Source organism: Marmota marmota, unplaced genomic scaffold, assembly GCF_001458135.2.
Source record: "Marmota marmota marmota unplaced genomic scaffold, marMar, whole genome shotgun sequence".
Classification (NCBI taxonomy): Eukaryota; Metazoa; Chordata; class Mammalia; order Rodentia; family Sciuridae; genus Marmota; species Marmota marmota.
This window is the reverse complement of record NW_025999924.1, coordinates 7,190,132-7,208,745: the sequence shown is the minus strand read 5'-3', so window position 1 is coordinate 7,208,745 and position 18,614 is coordinate 7,190,132. Positions and strand designations below refer to the sequence as shown.

Sequence of the window (18,614 nt, the reverse complement as noted above, 5' to 3'; positions counted from 1 at the left end):
AACAATTAAAGCCAACTGTCATCAAATCTTAGGAAAATGTTTTCAGAGGGAAGAATGTATTTTCAAATGCTGCTGTTTTCACCAACTCTAGGGAATGGTCTGTTAAACATTAAGGAACCTTCAATTAGTAAGTACATTCTTTGGTCTTGATTATGTAACTTACTGTGAATGAAGTCTTTTTACAAATGGCAGATTTAAGATTTCCCCCTCTTCCTTCATTATCCAGGGTACCCCCTTCTTCTTGAAAAGGTGATTAAAACTCAGTCTGAACCTCAATATCATAGCCATCACCCCAACCTTATATCTGAGTTCCCACTGGATTCAGCCATACTGCCACCTCTGTACTCCCAACATCTACATCCATATTTGGTCTTAAAATCTGCAAAGACAATCAAATCCAGCCTTTATCAGTCACCAGAAACAATTAGCTCATATGAACCATTTCTTAAGCGTTTTGGGGCTCATGAGGTTAAATCACAAGGAACCCAGCCAATCATCCCTGGGCTCTTCCCTCACTAACAGACTTTCTTCCTTCTTTCCTCCCCATTCTCCAGAGTTTAAAAGCACTGTAAAACACAATTTTAACTATCCTTTTACTTTGGAAGTATCTTTATATCTTTGTGGGAGGAGCAGTACTGGGGTGTTGGACCTAGGACCTCATGCATGCTAAGCAAGCTCTCTACCATGGAGCTACATCTCCAGCCCTCGCTTACATTTTTTTTTTTCTTTTTTCTTTTTTTTGTACCAAGGATCGAACCCAGGGGCACTTACTACTGAGCCACATCCCCAGCCCTCTTTTTATTTTCTAATATATTTTATTTAGAGACAGGTTCTCGCTGAGTTACTTAGGGCCTTGCTAAATTGCTGAGGCTGGCTTTGACACTCAAGATCCTCTGGGCCTCAGCCTGCTGAGAGGATTACATGTGCGCACAAGCATGCTGGGCACATTCATTCTGGAATAATTTTTTTTTTTAATACAGAATTCTAGGTTAATGATTTTCTTCCTCGTGACTCTGAGGATATCATTACATTATCTATGGCTTCTGCTTTTGTTGTTAAAATATAAGCCTCTGTGCCATTCCTTTCTGTATTCTGTCTTCTCTCTTTCATTGCTCCCCACTGCCCCCCATGCCCAAGTCTTCAATAGTCTACAACTATCATATATCAAGTAGGGACTTCTTTTTATTTACCTGGTTTGGTACTTATTGGCTTCCTATATCTGAGTATTTATACTCTTCACCAATTTTGTAAAGTTCCCAGCCACTTGGAATACTGCATATCCTCTATCCTACTATCTTTTTGCGAGTTTCTGAATGACCTTGTAATCTACCTTCTTATTGTATCCCTCTCTCTTAACCTTCCTTCTGTATTTCTGATCTTACCTTTTTAGGTCTACCTTTCACTTCAGTTTTCCCTTTCACTGTGTCTAATCAATCTGTTCCATTTTTAAAATTTAAATTACTAGATATGTTTCATTTACAGATCTCTTTGGTTTTTTTCAAATCTATCTGATCAATCCTATTAACATATTTTCAAGCTCCCCTTAGTCTACACAGCAGACATATTTATATTCTACATGGTAATTCTAGTATCTGCAATCTTTGAGTTTATGTAACTTGTTATATTTGCTGACTCTCACTTAAGGTAGCTTGTTTCTATGTATGTTCATTATATTAAAATATGTGTTCATGTCCTTGGGACTCCATCATTGGGGAATCTCAGAGATCCTGGTTTAAAGAGAATTCTTCCAAGAGAGACTTGTATCAACTTGTGCTGTGTTCACTATAGATCCACTTTGACCTTCAAACTTTTTTTCTTAAAAAAAGACATACAGGTAGCATGAATTCTGGCTCCAGACCAGTGAGTGTGACTGTGGTCTTGTGGTTAAGAATTCTTCTTAATATCTCCCACGTGGAGGATACTGCCCTTTGGGAGTCCTTACATTATCCCTGTGCCTCCCGTATGTCTTCTTACTCTCCTCAGTCTGTCTTCATCACCTACACTTCATATTCACAGTCTACCAAACTTGGGTTCTAGGCTTTCAGAAAATGGCAGACAGGGCACACATTGGATCTTCAACACTAACTGATCCTGGCCTCGGGTCTCAGCTAAGCTATTTATACATTTATATGTATGTATGTCTATATGTGTGTATGATATATATAGATATAGGTATAATTTTTTAAAATAGGGTCTTGCTATGTTGTCCAGGGTGATCTTGAATCCTGAGCTCAAACATTCCTCCTTCCTCATGCTCCCAAGTAGTTGGGATTATATACAGGTGCCACTACACCAACTACCACACACACACACACACACACACACACACACACACACACACATACATATATTCACACGTATATATCGCATATATAATTTAAGAAACAGTGCATATGAATGTGGGGGGCATATTTTCTAGCATGTTTAGTTGAACAAGATCAGAAGGCATTTCTAACCCTCTATATCGCCAAAAATAGAAATAGGCTTTAAAAAAAAAAGTAAAATGCTATCTAAAAACAATCATTTCAGTAGGTGACACAACAGTTTGACAAAATGTGATTTGTTTTTAATCATACAGTGGCCAATGCTCACAAATGCACAAATGTTTCCAATTACTGATATACTACCAACTCCCTGGGTATGCCAAAGTTGGCTCTGATGCAAATTACAACTTCCTTTCCCCCTAAAAATTGTTCTAAAATTGATTACTTAAAGCAGTCCAATGCAGAAAAGTTGTCAAACCACATAAATTGTTATAGAGTTACCGAGTACATTCAGGTACATGATACACATTACCTATGTTCCTCACAAAACTCTTACGTGCACACAGAGAAGATGAGCTTCACACAGTTTCAATAACTTGCTCAAAAGCCCCAACTATCTCTTTCATGCTCAAATCTGAGTCTTCCCAACTGTGCCAGGATTTCACTACAACGAACAGTAGAGAAATCCAGAAAGATTTTTAATCCTAACATCTCCAGGCAGTGAGAACCAATCAGAAAGAACAGAAATTATAATTTATATGTGGCAAAATGTATGAAGTAGTATGTATGAAGCTGGACAATCTATAGATGTTGTCAGTAACCATTTGAAGAGAATAATAATTTGTACACTCCAAAGGCAAAATAATATAGGAAATAATATAGGAAATAAAATAAAATAATTAAAATAAAATAATATAGGAAGACAATTACAAGAGACAGTTTCTTTACAACTTATTTCCTGATTTTAAATATTCACATAAACCATATTAACTTGAACTGTAAGAGAAATTTCCCTTTGTGGTAACCTTTAAATACTGAATTATCCTGTTTTTTTTTTTTAAAGTTTAAAATGTCCTATACAAACGGACATGTGAGCAATGACCTCTTAATGAACACTAACTTTTCCTAAGTATTAGTTCTACTTTATTTTGAAAGGATGCTGACAATAACCATGCTAAAGTTTCCAGCATTAGATATCAAACATTGTAGATAATCAGCATTAGATTATGTACAAAAATCCCATATCTAGGATACTAAGTAGGTGATGACGGGGAAAATGTGAACTTCACTTACACACTTTCAAGAGGATGGCTTGACTATCTACCCACATGAAAAACGTATTTTTGATTCAGTAATTCTACTTCAAGGAATCTATCCTAGAGAAATGCACACAAAGATTTGTGCCGAAACACAACTGGCAATTCAAGGACCCAAGAAGGGTCCAGCCCGACTTTGTATTTTATTTAGAGACAGAGTCTCACTGAGTTGCTTAGTGCCTCACTTTTGCTAAGGCTGGCTTTGAACTTGAAATCCACCTGTCTCAGCCTCCCGAGCCACTGGGATTACAGGCATGTGCCATCGTGCCCGGCCAGATTACTTTTAAATAATAACTTTCATAAATAATACCTTTCATAAAGTGAAGGATCTTTTTAAATCACCCCCTACTTAATCTTATATGTTGATATTTCCATATAGACATGATTATAAAGAAGGTTGTTGAGCTACTGACATACACATGAATAATACAATAAACCTGAACAAATCAATTTTTTGGAGGTATAAGGAATTATCTGGTAATGTCTACAATTAGACCATTTATAGAAGAAGCAATCCTAGCAGATTTTACCAAGTGCTTAAGTACTACACCCAGCCAGTCTACTTAGAATGTGTTTTACTATTATAGAAGGCATGTGCTCAAATTTCAGCTTTATTTACCAGCATGCGATCTGCATTTAAGAAATTATTTCTCACACTTAATCATATATATTGCAATTAACCTTCTAAACAATACAAGACTGCCATAATCTAAACATGAGTAAGTTTGTTTTGAATATCTGATTCACAAAACTAGAGATCAGCCACTCGGAATTGATCGGAAACACCAAGTTTGCACTTTGAAATTTAGGACTAGAAATGTAGTTCACAGGTAGAATACTTCCTAGCATATGTAAGATCCATTTGCAATGGTAGTCTTAACCACATGTTTTAGTGTTGCAAGTACAGCCCCATTTAATGTATAGCAAATTCTCAAGTATTAATTCTAAAGAGTAAGTATAACTTTCTAGATAGTGCAGTTAATAAGTATTCCATTAAAATCCATTTATTTCCTTTATTTTTTTTTTTTTAAATCTAGGACCTAATGGCCACCACAACTGAAGTCTGGGGAAATTCCTATGATATCAGTGATGGCAGACACAGCACAAGGGCATGCACATGTGCAGGTAACAGAGATGGGGCAAGAAATTAAGTGAATGAAAGGGAAAAAATCAAAAGCAAAACCAAAATTATAGGAGGATATTCTCATCCTAACATGTAACTCTGACTCCTTTATATCATCAACAAAAAATGACTCATTTGGAGTGTTATGTTCCCTTCTCCCCAGTGTCAAGCCATTATAATTTTATTAGTAAAAACTTATATGGGGACAGGTAATGAAGGTAAATGAGTCAAAAGAGCAGATTACACCATAATACTAGCCTATAGATAATATTTAAACAGAAATGTTTTTGCATTTTTTTTTTGGCTTTTTGGCTTTTAAAATTCAAGAGAAAGAATAGGAAAGTCTATATCCAGCTAAACTATATTCCACAATAGAACAGAAATGCAAAGCCACAGTTATGTATCATTATTATACAGCTCTGAAACTGTTAATAACATTCTGGAAGCACAAATGGAAATCACAATTTTCTGTGAAGATACAAAGTCTTGCCATAATTTCATTTCTCCATTTGATGATTCTTTCTCCTTGCTTTGGAAGCCCAAAATTTAACACAGGATCTTCTCATTAAAAATTACAATTATTTTTAATGCGTGTAAGTCTACAGTGTGAGTTACATAGATGCTCATACTGTTTTTAAAGAGGTTGTTTTCCCAGCCCTTCTATAAGACTTGAAGTACACAATTCATATGCAGAATCCTTAAAAGATGGCAGAAAAAAAAAAGCCTATATACACTTAGGTCAAAAGTATAATCAGAGTGTAGCAGAGCCTGGTGGCACACGCCTGTAATCCCAGAGGCTGAGGAAGCTGAGGCAGGATGATCCCAAGTTCAAAGCTAGTCTCAGCAAAAGCGAGGCTCTAAACAACTCAGGATGATCCCAAGTTCAAAGCTAGCCTCAGCAAAAGCGAGACTCTAAGCAACTCAGTGAGACTCTGTCTCTATTAAATAAAACTAAAAAAAAAAAAAAAAAAAAAACAGGGCTGGGGATGTGGTTCAGTGGTCGAGTGCCTCTGAGTTCAATCTCTGGTACCAAAATTAAAAAAAAAAAAAAAAGGACAATCAGAGTAACTGTACCTGTCAGCCAATTTATACACTCTAGGAAGGGAGTATTGACACATAACAACTGAAAAATGATTTTTATACATTTTAAATAAACTATTTCTTAACATATTGCCAAAATGTGATAGCTTATATATAGAAACAAAATTTCATCAACAAGAAATATCTTCATAAAAAAATTTTGTGCCAAAATTTATGTACCTGAACAAGAGAAACAAGAGATGTATGAAGAATTTGTGTCTTTTAAGAATCATTTACAAAGACATTTTCTAGAATTCAGGCAAACCCTTATAATGACTTTCTTAAATTCCTTGAATGAGAGAAAAGATTAGTTTCCCTGTCTTTTATGGTGGTTGATCTAGGAGATATATTAGAGAGACAGGCATAGGGCTTGGTGGAAAAGTACAAAACTGAGAATCAAAGTCCTGAAATTGAGGTCATAGCACCACAGAACTACTTCTAGGATAAAAACTTAGATGCTAATCCTCACTCTGCTCTAGGTGTTCATTCATGGAAGTGGGACTGTACTACTCTCTCTGTTTATGCTGTAAGAATGCTACAAGGATAAAAACAAATAGCAAATGAGCAGTACTGGGAAAATTTGGATATGTACACCATATATTAAGAAGATGGTTAACTCTCAGATTAGTTTTTTTATCACTGAAAATAAGCACCCTTCTTTGGTTCCCAGTAAACAATAAAATAATACACCATATTTTTTCCTGTTAATTGACATGTTACCTTTTTTAAAAACAACAATAAATAAAGTGTTCTTAAAGTTATCTGAATAAAATTAATTTGCAGTCAAAAGAATTACTACAGCTAGGCATAGTGATTGTAGTCCAGGAGGCCGAGACAGGAGGATCACTTGAAGCCCAGTAGTTCAAGGAGAGTCTAGGATAAATGGCATGGCCTATCCAAATAAAAATACAGAAAGAGAGAATGGAAAGACAAGTGCAGATTGGGAAAAGATATTTGAAATGCATAGCCGATAAGGAACTTGTATCCAGAATATATATTTTTAAAAATTTCAATACCCAAGAAGAAAATATAAACAAGAAAACCCAGTTTTTTAAATGGATGAAAGATTTAACAAGAGTGAAGTGGCAAATAAGCATATGCAAAGATTACCAATATCATTAATCATTAGAGAAATACAAATTAAAACCACAGTGAGATAATACTATATAAAATAGCTACAATTAAAAAGATTAACCCCATATTGGCAACAATGTAGAGCAATTCAAACTCTTATATACCACTGATAGCAATGTAAACTGGTACAACCACTTTGGAAAAGTTTCAAAGATTCTTAAAAAGTAAAACTTACAACTACTATATGACTTGCCCATTCCTCTATGCTATAGATTGAATGTGTCCCCCAAAGTTTATATGTTGGAAACTTAATTCCCAAGGCAACAGTGCTGAGAGATGGGATCTTTAAAAGGTGATTAGGACATGAAGGCTCTCCCCACATCAGTGGATAAATGTCATCATCACAGGAATAGGCATTTCTCCCTCTCCCCAATGAAGCCTTTGGCCAAGCTGCTGATGTTCCCTGATGCAGCAAGAAGACCCTCATCAGATTCTGCCCCTTGAATTGGGACTTCCCAGTCTCCAGAACCATGAGTCAATAAACTTATGTTCATTTTAAATTACCCAGTTGGTGGTATTCTTTTTATAGCAGTACAAAACAGACGAAGATAGAAAATCTAAACTGAGACATTTTTTTGTTGGGTTTATAATATACATGGATGTAATAAACATTTTTTCCAAGTACATATTTGCTCTTGCCACTTCTTTAAACTTTATATAAGAAGTTTTAGCCAGTATTACAAGACAAGGCAAAAAATCAGAAAAAAGAAGTAGTACAATTTTCTTTGTTCACAGCATAAATAGGAATATAGAAAATCTTGAGGAATCAATAAAAGTTACTCCAATTAATAAATTAAATTAGCTTGGTTCTAGGACACAAAATCAATGTAAAAACCAATTGTATTTCTACACAATCCAAACAACTAAAAATTAAAGATACTAAAAAAAAAAAAAAAACAGCTTTTCACAATGGCATCAAGAAACATTAAAAACTTAGCAATGTGTTTCACAAAATGTGCACAAGACCCAGACACTGAAAACTTAAAAATACTGGTAAGACAAACTAAAGAAAACCAAAACAAATGAACAGATATACCAAATTCATGGTTTGAAAGACTTGATATTAAGAACAATTCTTCACATGATGACCTACAGATTTAAAGCAATCGTAATCAAAATTCTATCAAAGAAGGCTGGGGTGGCTCTGTGTGGTAGAGTTTGCCTGGCAAGTGTTTGGAATCCTCAATACCAAATAAAAATAAATAAATAAATGAATGAATGAATAAATAAATAATAAATAAATAAATAAAGGTATTGTGTTCATCTACAACTAAAAAATATATTTTTAAATTTTAGCAAAGAAAACAGAGGGCTGGGGTGGTGGCTCAGTGGTAAAGCACTTGCCTAGCCTGAGTGAGGCACTAGGTTTGATCCCCAGCACCACATAAAAATAAATAAAGGCATTGTGTCAATCTACAACTAAAAAAAATATTAAAAAAAAAAAAGAAGGAAAAGACGATAGACAAAACAACCACTAAGCCACATCCACAACCCTATTTTGTATTTTATTTAGAGACAGGGTCTGAGTTGCTTAGTGCCTTGCCAATGCTAAGGCTGGTTTTGAACTCACAATACTCCTGTTTCAGCCTCCCGAGTTGCTGGTATTACAGGCATGTGCCACCGCATTATTTTATTTTAATACTAAATTGCAGTATAATCTTGGCATAAAGAGAGGCAAAGAAATAAATGAAACAGAAGTAGTCCGGTAACAGACTCACATTTATATGGTTGACTGTTTTCCAAAAAAGGTGGTAAGATAATTTGTGAAAAGGATAGTTTTATCAATAAATAATGCTAAAATAACTGGATAGTCAATGGAGAAACAATAAATTGTGACTCTTTCCTCACATTATACCAAAAGTTAACTCAAAAGAACACAGAATGTCTAAAAGACTATCTAAAACCTTCTAGAATGTCTAAAAGACTAACCAATAATAAATGATTGCAAAGATGTGTCGTAACTGGAACTCCAGTTTTTGTGGAGTGCAAAATGGTACAGCCACAGTAGAAAAGTCTAACAGCTTCTTAGAAACACTTACACATATGCTGGCTGAATGGCCCAGAATTTCCACTCTCAAATATTTATTCAAGAGAAATGAAAGTGTATAACGTATACACAAATGTTCATAGCACCTTACTTTTAATAGCCCCAAATTAGAAACCACCTGAAAGTCCATCAACATTCTGATGAATAGATAAGCAAACTGTGACACATCCATCCAATCTAATACACCTTAGCAATGAAGGAAAGGAAAAAGGGAGGCAGGACTAGAGAGACTAAAGGGGAGGGAGAGGGAGAGAGAAAATGAGAGAGAAGTACAACATGAATGAATCACAAAACCAACATGAAGAAGGCAGTCACAATAGTGATCACCACATAATTGCTTTTATACAATATTCTAGAACACACAAAACCATAAGAGCAGAAAGTACATCTGGGGATTGCAAACAGGAGTATGAATTGACAGCAAAGGCTCAGGAGCAAACTTTAAATAGAAATATTCAAAATCTTGATTATCATGGTAAACACCTTTATACATAAAACTTATCTAAGTATACACTTAAGGTGGATAGGTTTTAATTTATGTGAAATACACCTAAATGACACTTATTTTAAAAGGTGATTCAGCTAATATATACAGACCATTCTAAACTTTTAAAGGTTTGACTTACAATTTTCAACTTTACAATACAGTGGGAGTAACACTCATCCAGTAGAAACTGGACTTCAGATTTTGTTCTTTCCTAAGCTAGCACTATGTGGTATAATATTGTCATGATTTTGGGCAGCAGAGAGCCATAGCTTCCAGTTAGTCACATGACCAAGAAGGTAAACAACTGATATTCTACAGAATACTCTGTTGTTAAGCTTAGATGTTTAATAGGTTAGATATATTAAATGCATTTTTTACTTTTCAGTTAATTGATGAACCCAGCCTAATTCCATCTTAAGATTGGGAGTCATTTTGTCACAAAGTCAAGAAAAGTTAATTTCTGTTTTACTATAAATTACTGCGATTGCTAAACTTGTTTAGAATTCCTGCCCATGCCTTGAACTCACCCATGCCTGGTTTTCCCTGACCAGATAACAACCCTCTCTGAAACCTTAGCGGCATCTCATAAATTCTGATGTTGGGATCTGAATTTACTCCCTACCTTGAAATATCATGCCATGTGGATCATTAACCTACTATGATACTTTGATAAGCATAATACAAAGGCAGATAGTAGGTTATCAAAGTCCTGTTATCTATAAGTTCTCAAGACACCCCTTTGCAACTTTTTGTGCTATAAAATCTCATTCTTGAAGAGCTGGGGGGCTGGTCTCTAGCCGTGTTAGGGGAGACAGCCGCTGATCAGCTCCCTTTGTGTACACAAATACAAGCTTGCTTTAATTTGATTTAAAATTGGAGTAGGTGGTCTTTTCTTTGTGTCGGGGTTCAACATTAATGATGGGTTCATTATAACATAACCCCATTATAAGTCAAGGAGCAGCTGTGTTTTTCTTTTCCTTTGTGAGCTAAATTCTTAAAGGTAGTTTTCATTCTTCAATTTAAATCCATATGGTATTTTTATGAGGCTGTACAGTTAAACTTCAAATGAAAGAAGAAACTGATAATTTTATTCTACTAACTTTGTTTCTCATGCTGTTTTTACTCAGTTATTCTCTATAATTTGTCCTAAAGTTCAGCCTCAGTTCCAATAAGGTTCCTTAGTTCCCAGCAACTCATTTGATCATTCCCTCCATCCCAACTCCACCACCACAAACTCTGGAATTCCACTTCTATTGTTAAAGTCCTCTATCGTTTCCTGTGTCTTCCAACTCTTCCCTGAAAGTTTATCTATGAGTCATCCAATTAAAGAGCCTTTCCCTAGGTCTGCTTGGCCCCTTAGTTCTATCAAAGCAGCAAAAGAGATCTCCATATCCCATACACCTTAAGAGTCCAGTATTAATATTAGTATCTTCATTACTTCTCAAAGCCATTTCTGGACTGCTCTTACTCTACCCCTCACCTGAGATCAAATAAAAAATATCAACTGCTACCTAAAAATATCACCTTCTCTTTTTTCAACTTCTACCTCCTCAGTCACTTTTCCCTCCTTTAAGTCTTTACATCCATATCAGTTCTCCTTATCACCTCAAAGCTTGCCATTCAGTAGCATGAGCTCTCCATTCTTCAACCTCATCATCACCAGGAAGATCCTCTTCCATTCTCATCATTTGTTTAATGAGTATTCTTCCACAAAAATGGGGGCCCAAAGGCTGGGGTTGTAGCTCAGTGGCAGAGCCCTCACCTAGCATGTATGAGGCACTGGGTTTATTCTCAACACCACATATAAATAAATTAAATAAAGGTCCATCAACAACTGAAAAATATTTTTTAAAAAAATGGCAGCCCGAAATATCTTGTTCACTGCCAAATCCCTAGCATAGGGCATAGTTTATACTCTAGCTAAATAAGGTGTTTTTTTCATCCACACTAAATGCAAAAACTGCTATCTACAGGCCTATATTGCTTACAAGAGAACAAAGACAATGAAGTATCTTGAAATCATATAAAACAATCAAAGGATGCTTCACCCAGAAAAAAATGTTTGCTGGATGATGAACAAGGAAGGGAAATTAATAGCTATCTTAAAATATAAGAAGGTAACCATACAGAAAAGACAAACCTGGCAATTTTGAGACTTGAGATGAAGAATTGGCTCTGCTGCCAACTATGGCTTCACTTAATGTTACTGGGTCTGTTTTTTTAACCTCATCTATAAATTAAAGGAATTAGACCTTCTGGATTCTAAATACTGTATTTCTTTCTTTCTTTCTTTCTTTCTTTTTTTTTTTTTTTGGTTGGGGGCAGGTAACCAGGGATTAAATTCAGGGGCACTCAACTACTGAGCCACATCCCTAGTCCTATTTTGTATTTTATTAGAGACAGGGTCTCACTGAGTTGCTTAGTGCCTTGCCTTTGCTGAGGCTGGCTTTGAACTCGCAATCCTCTTTCCTCCGTCTCCTGAGCCGCTGGAATTACAGGCATGCACCACCATGCCCAGGTTAAATATTGTATTTTATTCATGGCTAACAGTAATTTGGAATACAAAAAGTAGTTTAATGAGGGTGTATAAGAAGGCAACCTGGGCTGGGGGTGTAGAAAGTGAGAGGGCACTTTCCTAGCATGATAAGGCCCTGGATTCTAATCTCAATAAGGAGGAGGAAGAGGAAAAGGAGTAGGAAGCAGCAACCTGAGGACCAAGAACTGTCATGATGTGAACCTCCCCTTACAAAAATATACTCTAAGAATACTACAAGATCTAGCAGAGCTTCATAGAATGGTTGGATTGGATCAGGATTGAGCAAACTGACTCCTGGGACAGTTTTATTTTGTATAAATAAAGTTTTACGGGATCACAGCCACACATTCATTTACCTATGGCTGCCTTTCTGCTATAATGGCAGAGTTCAATATTTGTGAAAAAGAACATATGGCCTCCAAATCCTCAAATATTTTTAATCTGGCATCTTAAAGTTTGCTGACCCTGGCCTACATGATCTATATAGTTCATTTTACATTCTTACACACTGGCAATGAAAATAGTTTCAGTAAAATGCTCTTAAATTGATAAAAAACCACAGTTAAAAGAGGAAAAATGACCTAATCAGAATAAGTTATACTCTACATATATGTCAAAATATACTCCACTGTCTTGTACATCTAAAAAGAACAAAGTTTTAAAAATTAAAAATATTTTTAAAATAAAGAGGAAAAAAGAATAGAATACAAGACTTGTACATATATGATTTCAATTCACTCCCAGTGATCACACTACCTTCTCTCTTTTTTCAGCTAGCCAATGGCTTGTGTTCCAAATCAGCGAAACCTTCCAGTCCAAGAATACCCAAAATGAAACAAGCATTACAGACTTAACACTCACCTGCCTTCCTTAACTTTGTCTGCATTCCCCCGACATATGTAGTTCTCAATATAGCCATCACTGCAGTTGATTTTTGACCAATCCGGGTCACAAACATCCAAGAAGTGAGGTCGCAGTCTTCCTATCGAATACTTGGCAATGTCAGTCAGGGACTGACTAGCAGCTGCACCAAATAAAAAGGTTCCAATGGCTTTGTAAGTAGTGGCTATGTAACTATTCCTGATAAAGGAATTTGAGTGCAAGAGTTTAAAGTAAACAGACAGAGTTTCTCCAATAAGCATCTGAAAAAGAAAGAAAGAAAAATAATATATTAAAGTTGTAAGCAGGCACTTTAAATAAAAAATAGAAAATAAAATGATAAATCAAAATAAGATCTTTGTTTAAAAACACCCCACCCTTTTTTTTTTTTTTCCTTTACAAATGGAGAGTCAAATTAAGATATCTGAATCTGAAACACCAAAAAAAAAAAAAAATGTGTCAGGTCAATTATGGACACTGCTTACATTAATCACGACTGAGCCACATTTCAAAATACCTAAAAGAGCAAGGCTTTATTTCTTTCATTGTATTCAAATAAAGTGAGCTTTTAATAAGTAGACAGTGATGTATCCTAGAGGGCATATACCATGGCTTATTCAAAGAACACAACTTCCCCAATTAGAATCTCCCTATATGTAATAAGCACTTATCTGTGACAGTCTTCATTTTTTCAAACATTCCTTTGAAGATATCTATCATATTTAAAAGGGTAGAACAGTTTTAGGGAACAAAAAAATCTAATTAAACAAAGGGATGTAAGACTGATACCAAAGTCCAGAAGACAGAGATTGAACTAACAGCATTTGAAGTCCTATCTTCCAGGAGTCTTTAAGCTAGTCTCCCATAATGGGTCTCATTTTAAAAGACCAGACATATACTCTCTTCCCCTTCCCCCAAAGAAACATTTCAAGCAAATCTTTCCTCTTTGTTTTCCACTGACTTTTGTGAAATTGGAGTTAAGGCCTTCCCATAAACTATTTTATGAACTTCCCCCAATTTTAGTAGTGTCTGTGAACATGGGAAAGCACACCAGCAAAATGAGTTAAAAGGTATAAAAACTTTTCCAAGGGCTTTTCAAGTTCACAAACCAATACCTTTAGAAACCCAAAGGATTCTAAATGGCAATGTTATAAAAAATAACATTTCCTGGTTAGAAAGGACGATAAGATACACTATACCTTCCTGAAACCTAAACAAATAGGAAACAGTCTCCCTACTAATTTGCACTGGGGAGGCCCAGGGTTATAAATGAAGAAGTTTCACTTGAGATATACACTAGTTTTTTTGCTTCCTCTTAAATTTGTTACAAAGCATTCAAATATTTCCAATTAGTGAGGATTAGCTGTTTTCTTAAAGTTATTAATACATATGAATTATACAAATTAATAGATTTCACTGTGGTATTTCTATGCATGTGTATACTGTGCATTGATCACGTCCACCCTCCCTTTTATGCTTCCCATTCTCTATTAGTAGTCCTTATTCTATTTTTAGGTCTTTTTCTTTTTTTTAAAAACTACCTTTAGAGTTAGCCTTACCATAGCTGAAATACATGGTTGTCTCCCAAAAGTGATTTCATGGCTCCTATAATTCCACAATTAGAACGTTATAACTTTGACAAATAGACAATACAAAACCAAAAGGATTTCTTAATTGTTCAGTATAAAACTAATACCAACACAGTTACCTAAACAAAGCAGGTGGTCAAATTTAATTGAAGTTACTATCTCTTGGGTAAAAGTCAAATCCCCTTAAATATATTTAAGCACCACAGATATATAGTCCTTATTGTGAATGAATTGATCAGACCCTTTCCTGAGAACAGGTCACAGGAAAGGAGAACTCTGTGTACTTCTGAGGACATTATACCTTCCCAATTTTGTTTTGGGTTATCCCTGTCTGCCTCCAGTAGCCCTAAAAAGTATATATATTACACACACACACACACAGCCTCCTCCTTAGGCTATTAGGGGTCCCAGTAATTCCTAATAGATTAGTAGTCAGAATGACTTCTCTAATGTTTCATTTTGGAATTGACCTTTGATAATTTAAAAAGATACTAACTTTTTAATGTTATAATTAGTTACACATGACAGTAGAATGCATTTATGCACTTTGATATATCATACATAAATGGGATATAATTTCTCATTTTTCTGAGTGTACATGTTGCAGAATCACATTGGTCATGCAATCACATATGTACATAAAGTAATAATGTCTGTTTCATTCTACTATCTTTCCTATCCCCACATCCTCTCCCTTGCCCCCCCATCTAATCTAAGGTAACACTATTCTTCTCTAATGTCACCCCTGCCCCTGCCTTATTGTGAATTAGCATCCGCATACTAGAGAAAACATTCAGCTTTTGGCTTATTTCACTTAGCATGATATTCTCCAACTCCATCCATTTATTGGCAAATGTCATAATTTCACTCTTCTTTAAAGCTGAGTAATATTCCATTGAGTATATATACCACATTTTCTTTATCCATTCATTCTATTGAGAGACACCTAGGTTGGTTCCATAGTTTAGCTACTGTGAATTGAGCTGCTATAAATATTGACATGAGACGTGGAAGTTTCAACTGCTAAAACTGTGGTTAAAGTTGATATACACAAAGGACTTAAAATCAGCTTATCAACTATCTTGACCACAATTTTAGCAGTGGAAACTTCCACATCTCAGTTGTCAGCTGTTCTCCTTAAGCAATCAACTACTTTCCAGAAACAGGTGCTGAGTTTTGTGAGTGTTCCTAGTAATAATCATTATTGCTTAGGGCCACCCACTCTCTGTGCTTGCCACTGATGACAGAAAACCAGTTTGTTGGGAACACTTGAAGCAATGGCACAGATTACCAAACTGATCTAAAGAAGCTGAAACTTAAACCACTACTATTGGGATGGCTGGGCAGGGGAGCTAAATTAAAGCTGGTAACCATCAGGTTAACTTACATCTTTTTCTTTTTTGGGTGCTGGGGATTGAGCCCAGGAGCTCTCTACCACTGAACTATATTCCCAGCCCTGTTCATTTCTTTGAGACAAGGTCTAAGTTGCTTAGGCTGATCTCAAACTTGCAATCCTCCTGCCTAAGACTCCAAGTTTCTGGGATTACAGGCATGCACCACTGCACCTAGCCACATCATTTTTTAAAACATGTGCTCTCTCTTTATGGAGAGAAACAGACAATATAGAAGTTCTAAGTCAAGTCTTCAGAATTAGGTGTAGAGATATATCCATCCCTTTGATGTACACAAGACAGCCTTATTTTTTTGGTTTCATTTTAATACCTGATTCTGTTCTTTGAGTCATTTATGCTAATTCTTAACTTTTGGTGAAATCTATACCTAAGACAACTGTGGCCCAATTAATCTTAGAACTGAGAAGTCTTCTCATGTGTTTTTTACACTCTAAAAATATGATGAACCATTAAAAAAGTAAAGTTTGGGGGAGAAAAACAAAATACTTATGAAGATCAAAGACAATAATTATATAAATCAGCATTTCAACTTTTTTAAACCTATGTCCCAACAGTAGCCTCTCACCATCTGCTTTACACCTCCAATAACCAAGAGTGTATGTCTCTATTATCCCTATAGCTTCATATCTTTCAATCAGGGCCCACATTCTCAAAAGAACAGTCCAAAATCACTGATACCTTTCCATATCTTCCATTCCCTTCCAAATGGCTCTGCCTCTATTCCTTTATTCTACTGAATCTTTATGAAAAGCCAAAAACACATCATCAAATTGAACACATTTTTGTCAACTTCCATTTACTTTGACTTCTTGTAGTATTTGGCTTCACTGATCATTTCCTTCTTATTGACATTCTTTGTCTTCTGAGAAACTATATTACTGTTGGTTCCCTACCACACTCCCTCAATTACTCATATAATTATGGATCGTTTTTGCAAGTCATGTCAATGCCTGGTATGATGTGTGAATCACTACTTTTAAAAGATGACTTATTTTCTAATAAATAAAATTAAACATATACAAGTCTAACCAAACATTGCCTGAAAGAAGCTGAGTTAATAAATAACTGCAATTATTTTAAATTAGTACATGAAACTACCACCCTAAGCAGAGTTTGTCTTTGCTGATACTGCATACTATAGGAGAGTCACAAGTTACTCCAAATTACTCCATAGTTTCAATAATACAAAATTTCATGTAAACACCTAGGACATGCCAGGATATATGCAAGTGGTGAGGACAAACAAAATCTCATCTTTGCCTTTGAGAAGCTCACATTCTTGTAAGACAAACATTTATACAGTAGAGGTGGTTATCTTTAGTGTGCACCAAATGTATGAATACGTTAATTTTCATTGCTAATAATCTAGTGATCATTCTTAAGACATTATATTTCTGAATTAAGTATGTTTTTAAAAATCAACTCCCAAGCTGGGCATGATGGTGCACACTTACAATCCCAGCAATTTGGGAGGCTAACCGCAAATTCAAGGTTTGTCTCAGCAACTTAGACCTTGTCTCAAAAACAAAAAATAGCCAGGAGTAGTGGTGCACACTTCCAGTGGCTCAGGAAGCTGAGGCATGAGGATCTCAAGTTGAAAGCCAGCCTCAGCAACTTAGTGAGGCACTGAGCAACTCAATAGGACCCTGTCTCTAAATAAAATATATAAAAAAGGGTGGAGGATGGGGCCCCGTAGTTAAGTACCCCTGGATTCAATCCCTGGTACCAAACAAAAACAAAAAATAAAAAAGGCTGTGTATGTAGCTCAGTGGTAAGGTGCCCCTGGGTTAATCCCCAGGACCAAAAATAAATAAACTCCCAAAACAAATAAGATATATATATAATAATCTTGTTGATCTTTCTCTTGCATAGAACTACATCTTCTCGTTTCTATAAAGCTAGAAGTATGGAGCATAAAACTGTTGAATTAAGTGAGAATTCTGAATACAAAAATTTTTTAAATCATTTAGTTTAATCACTGAAGTCTTCTCCCTAGGGCCATACTCTCTAAGCATTTTCACTTGAAATATTAGAAAACAACAGCTACCATTGTGACTCAAAGACACAGTCTTGTTTTCAGTACCAGTAAAAATTCCTTCATATTCACCGCTAATTATGGAACTTTTTATCTCCCATTTATGGTGTTGTCTAAAAATTATTTAAAGTAAACATGGGTTGAATGAAGTTTTACCATTAGTAAGCAGATTTTCTTTTCTAGAACTCAGTGACTAAAGACAGTAAGTATATATGTATATACACACAGATACAATGAGTTATAAAATACTCTATATAAAGTATAGTAGAACACATTGCTATAACATTTGACTATATCACACTGCTACTGAAACAATGGCAAATCAGAGCTCTAATAATCATACTGAATGAAAAACATCACCATAAAATCTATACATACTCAATAAGGCTCTTCTAATTAAACACTGTTATCTTCTGGTCTCACTAAAAGCAGCTCAGATTATCTTGATCAAATAAATCTTCAATTAAAGGTAAAAACAAAACTCGCTATTTAGTCATTAACAGACTAACTCAAAATTAAGCTAAGCACCCAAAAGTTGGAAAAGTGGATTTAACTTACGACAACAATACTGAATGGAATGATTATTCCACCTAATAACGCATAAGGTATGGTGTCTTCTTTGTAAGGGTACTTGATGGACTCATCATTACAGAATACTCCTCGTTGGAAGGGGGTATGCCTTGAAGTAAGAATTGCAAAAGGCAATCCAGCT

The 18,614-nt window shown here is 35.4% G+C and overlaps 1 protein-coding gene across 6 annotated transcripts in view; it reads right to left on the bottom strand.

Annotated features, from left to right (window-relative positions):
• The window catches only part of Plpp1 (phospholipid phosphatase 1), a 56,603-nt gene that overhangs the window by 13,192 nt on the left and 24,797 nt on the right, over positions 1–18,614 (bottom strand). For 4 of the 6 annotated variants that reach the window (XM_048800041.1, XM_048800038.1, XM_048800039.1 and 1 more), the window contains exons 2-3: positions 18,461–18,612; positions 12,849–13,129 (exon numbers count right to left, since the gene is read on the bottom strand). In XM_048800041.1, coding sequence (XP_048655998.1) covers positions 12,849–13,129 — 281 coding nt within the window. In that variant the 5' untranslated portion in view covers positions 18,461–18,612. The remainder of the gene's footprint in view (positions 1–12,848; positions 13,130–18,460; positions 18,613–18,614) is intronic. The other 2 variants (XM_015497299.2, XM_048800040.1) reach the window with 1 other exon arrangement.